Below are 4,299 nucleotides of genomic sequence, written 5' to 3' on the forward strand. Positions count from 1 at the left end.
AACAAATATTTGGTAGGCCCTTCACAATTAAACACATTTTGGGCACTCGAAAAATGGAAAACTGAGTTTTCGTCTAAAGAAAATGAAATTTTTTTAGGCAACTTTGTTTGGCATCTGAAGATGCACTCTTGGGCACAATATGAGATCAATATTTGATTTTTCATGTGAAAAAGTAGAAGAAAAACAAAAGAAAAAAAACAATTATATGTGCTCTATTTCCATTGGTGGAATTCGTTGTCACACGAATCGATGACATGACGCCCATCCATCCATCCATCTCTCCATACCACATCCATCCATCCATCCATCAATTTATGTACAGAAAAAAAAAGAAAAAGAAAACCCCACACGTATCCAGGTACCCAAACCCTACCCAGACCCCATCGATCCCCTCCTCCCATCGCACCCCTCCTCCCCCCATCTTCTCGCCGCCGCTATCGACGGTGCTCCCCTTGATCCCTCCCACCGCCGTCTCACTCCCTCAGATCGAGCTCCCCCTCCCCTCTCCCTCCCACCTCTCGACACCCGCACTCCCTTCCGTCTTCCACCCGCACTCTCTATCTTCCACGCTCGATTCCCTCCTCGTCTCTCCCTCGCCTCGCCGCCGCCCCCACCCACCGCCACCGGCGACTTTGCTCCCCCGCTCCGCCCTATCCCCCACCATCACCGCGAAACCCTTCAGCCTCCTCCTCTCCCTCCCAGATCGAGCAGCACGCCAGGCGGCCGCCAGATCCGCCTCGACGCTACCAGATCCAATCTCGCACCGTCGACACGCGATACGGTGCTCGAGGTCGTCAGCTCGCGCCCCCCAATCGCTCGCGCGCCAGGAGAGGAAGAAAGGGCGGCCACTTGTTTGTTCCTTTCTCTCGGGCCACGACGCGGCCGTGCGGGTTCTTCCACGTGAGGAGAGAGTTCACTGCGGCTTGGATGCTCCGACGCCATGGAGCTCGTCAACAAGGTCTCTCCTCCCTCCCCCCCTCTCTCTGTGTGTGTGTGTGTGTGTGTGTGTGTGTGTGTGTGTGTTTGGTTCAACCCGATTTGTTTTGGGGCTCCTATTGCTCTATTCGTGACGCTCGTGCTTCTCTCTCTCTGCTGCAGGACACCATCTCCCTCTCCGTGTTGCTCTGTTCGCCAAGTTCTCTCTGCTGCACGAGATAAAACCCATCGAGGAGTTCGAGAACCCTAGATGCACCCACGATGGCCTCAACGCCTGAAAATCATGGGCTCCAACAAGCAGCTCTAGGAGATGGAGGTTTCGTCTTGCTCCTGCTGTACGCTGCTCTTACCTGCACTTGCATTTCCTTCTGCTTCCAGACATTGATGCTTAACTGAACCTTGGGTTTCCTTTTGATGCATGCATGTGTGATTGGCAGGACAACTAGTTCTCTCAACTTTTGAACAAAAAAAAAATCAATCATGATTCCTAAGTAGTGCAGAACACTGATGTACCAACTGCTGGAGTAACACTTGAAAGGCATAATATTATTAGATCTATATGTTGAGCAAAATCTTTGAAACAGATTAAGCATAGAGATTTTCCGAAAGGAAAGGATCTTACTCCACTTTTAGTATACTCCTGCCAATGAAATTATCCTTTATCAATGAAGCGATCTGTTCTGTTCTTTGAGAGTCATTTTCATGTAGCATTGTACATCACTGGTTGCTACAGTTCTTGTACTGTTGTACAGGTTTTGGAAATTGCTGACGACGGGAGGAGTGGGAGGAGCCGGGCCATCGGGAGGTTCTTGGCAGCGGCGGTGGAGGAGGCCGACGCACAGGAGGACGGCGTGCTGCTGCCCAAGGAGGGGAGCGAGGCGGCTCGGAGGTACCCGCTGTACCTGTCCAAGGAGGTGCCCGAGGACGCGGCGCTCCCGATCACCGTGTTCGACCGCCAGCTCGTGCTCTTTCTCCCCTCCATGTCGGTTTCTTTCTCCATGGATCAGTAGCGGTTCAGATGCGTGATTTGATTTGCTTGGGATTGAATTGATTCTGTGTGTGTGTGTGTGTGTGTGTGTGTCTACAGAGGAGAAGAAGGCCAAGGAGGAGAAGGCCAAGAAGCTGCAGGCCAAGAAGTCCAAGATGAAGGTATGAGCTGCCGCTTCCTCCCCTGCTTTGACGCTGTTAGCCAGATTTGGATGCGCTGCTAGACTAGTTGCTACTGAAATCAGCTTCTTGATTTGTGTTGTGCTGCTATTGGGTGCCTTTGTATGTTAGATGAATATATTATGTGGTCTTCTCATACATGGAGTTCTGATTAGCCATGTTTTTAGCTGCTTCTTGATTGGTGCTGCACCTGCACTGATACTGTGTGAGGTTGCAACCTTGTTGGAGTTTGTAGTAGTCTGCCAGGAAATCCACCAATATGACTCGATTCGCAGGAAGTTAGGATGGTAACTGCGACAACATTTTTATTCTGAGTGAGAGGATAACTGTTGGACTCTGTTAGAGTTCATACTCTTTGGCACTGTGCAAGAGTTAGAGATGTAGCACAATTTTTTTGGCTCAGATTCCTGATGTGTTTATATTCAGAAGGACTAATTCACTTGGAAACCGTTACTGCGTAATTAATTTGGAGACATTTGCATACTCTTCTCTTCCCAACTACAAGTGTGACCTGACTGAGATGTCTGGAATGATTAGTGCATATGCTTTTCTAAGAATTGTTTCCACCTTATCTCATTTACCCCAAATCAGCTTTCTGAGAATTTGATGCCTAGCCATTTCAGCTTCGATTTCTAACCCTGGTCCTCATCTTGTACCAGACTAAGAATTGTAGTTTGATGTTTGGCTTTCTTAATAAAGAAGCATGCAACCTTCTTGCTTCTGAAGCATCTAGTCATGTGGGCATACTGTCTTCGTAAGGTCTGATATATCATGGCTATGCACTATCTGTCATCTGTTTTCCTTCAGAGAAGAGAACTAGCCCTTTGTGGTCTGTAGCCACTGCTCCTGCTTCTGAATCATGAAGTTAATAGTATTTGGCTTCTATGTGATGACATGTGTTGATAGATAGATACTAGCTATATGTTTTCCAGGTTAGATGCTAATTGTAATCATTCAATTAACTCTTTTAAACATGACTTGGTTATTTAAACCCTTCCATGCCTGTGTATATGCCAATTTAGCTTCCCCTAATATATTCACTTTGCAAAACTATTGATGCTTTCATGCTAAATGCAATTTGCAGGGAGCTCGATGAAGCTTGGGCGTTGCTGAGGGCTCCGACGGTGGTGGTGGTGGTGCTGGGCTGGTTGTGGCCTCATGCGTGGTAGGAGGCTAGGCTGGCCCTTGACTTCAATAGTCTAACTACCTCCTTGGCTCCTGCCTCTGCACCACAAATCTCTGGTGAACTCCAGTGAACTCTTGGGGCTACCTTCTTCACTCTGATCACTCCAATCCCCTATACCGTGATGGCTTACTCTTCATGTCTTGATGTGGTTCTCTGCTTAGTGTAGCTGTATTAGACTCACTATGAGATGTCCACTCTTGTTTTGTTAACAAACATGAACTGTTAAGTCACCTATTCATGGCTGTTGCTTTTGTTCAGTATATATGTGTGCTTTCTGATTTGTAAGCATAGGTGGTTATAGGTTGTTGTGATGAATATAAATGTTAACAAGTGCTCATGCATGGCGGTATACTAGAGCTAGTTGTATGTGCTCATTACCTTCTTGTTGTCACTTTGTCAGCATCAATCCAATCCAATCCAGCCCAATGAATCTAAGCTGCTCGTTTAGTTCTCGCCATCGGTGGTAGCCAACAACTAACCGATCTTAGCTGCTGCCGGCTGTTTGGCATCCTATGTATTTTTTGTTGCTAGTCTCAGAAATAATGCATGAATGGCATCAAAGCTGCTTCATGCTATCTCTCGGGCAAAGTAGATGCTAGTTTAATTACTATCTGTACATCATCAGGTCTACTTGATGCAAGTTTCTATTTTTTGTTTGTCTCTCTTTGACATATTGCCTTTTCTTTTTGAATCTGCAGGTTATTTACATCATTTATTGATTAGGAGATGATGGTGATCTTCTTTTGTTGCGGGGAACCTGTTAGATAAAGTTTATGTGCTTTGAACCTGCAAGATACAGTTCTGTATAATGTTGTGTGAGATAAAAGTTATGTACTCGTGAACCTAGGAGATAGGTTATTGATATGTGTTGGTCTGTCTAATGTTATGCGAGATAAAGTTGTGTAAAAAAGTTTTCTCTGTTATTGTTGTGGGAAAGAAGACTGTTACTATACAGATTTGAGAATATTGGCTGTAAATAAAAGAGGGCCTGGCCCACTATTGGATTGTAA

At 46.1% G+C, this 4,299-nt stretch overlaps 1 protein-coding gene across 6 annotated transcripts; it reads left to right on the forward strand.

Moving 5' to 3' along the window:
- The first annotated feature begins 369 nt into the window (after positions 1–369).
- LOC119312871 lies at positions 370–4,299 on the forward strand. 6 transcript variants are annotated; one of them, XR_005151453.1, is made up of 6 exons: positions 370–958; positions 1,099–1,271; positions 1,670–1,918; positions 2,024–2,085; positions 3,188–3,268; positions 3,988–4,299. XR_005151453.1 is itself a non-coding variant. In XM_037588648.1 (5 exons), exons 2-5 carry the CDS (start codon positions 1,198–1,200, stop codon positions 3,214–3,216), a joined length of 414 nt encoding a protein of 137 aa, XP_037444545.1. In that variant the 5' UTR covers positions 370–958; positions 1,099–1,197; the 3' UTR covers positions 3,217–4,299. The 6 variants fall into 6 exon arrangements, 1 of the variants encoding a protein (XP_037444545.1); XR_005151452.1 differs by having other exon boundaries at positions 371–958; positions 3,188–3,345; XR_005151454.1 differs by having other exon boundaries at positions 372–958; positions 1,099–1,252; positions 1,689–1,918; positions 3,188–3,345.

Source organism: Triticum dicoccoides, chromosome 5B, assembly GCF_002162155.2.
Source record: "Triticum dicoccoides isolate Atlit2015 ecotype Zavitan chromosome 5B, WEW_v2.0, whole genome shotgun sequence".
Lineage (NCBI taxonomy): Eukaryota > Viridiplantae > Streptophyta > Magnoliopsida > Poales > Poaceae > Triticum > Triticum dicoccoides.

Excerpts from the sequence above, each read along its gene's own strand:
- LOC119312871 (XM_037588648.1), top strand. The coding sequence starts at position 1,198 with ATGGCCTCAACGCCTGAAAATCATGGGCTCCAACAAGCAGCTCTAGGA. Across the intron at positions 1,919-2,023 it reads GTGCTCTTTCTCCCCTCCAT|AGGAGAAGAAGGCCAAGGAG; the intron begins GTCGGTTTCTTT and ends GTGTGTCTACAG. Across the intron at positions 2,086-3,187 it reads CCAAGAAGTCCAAGATGAAG|GGAGCTCGATGAAGCTTGGG; the intron begins GTATGAGCTGCC and ends TGCAATTTGCAG.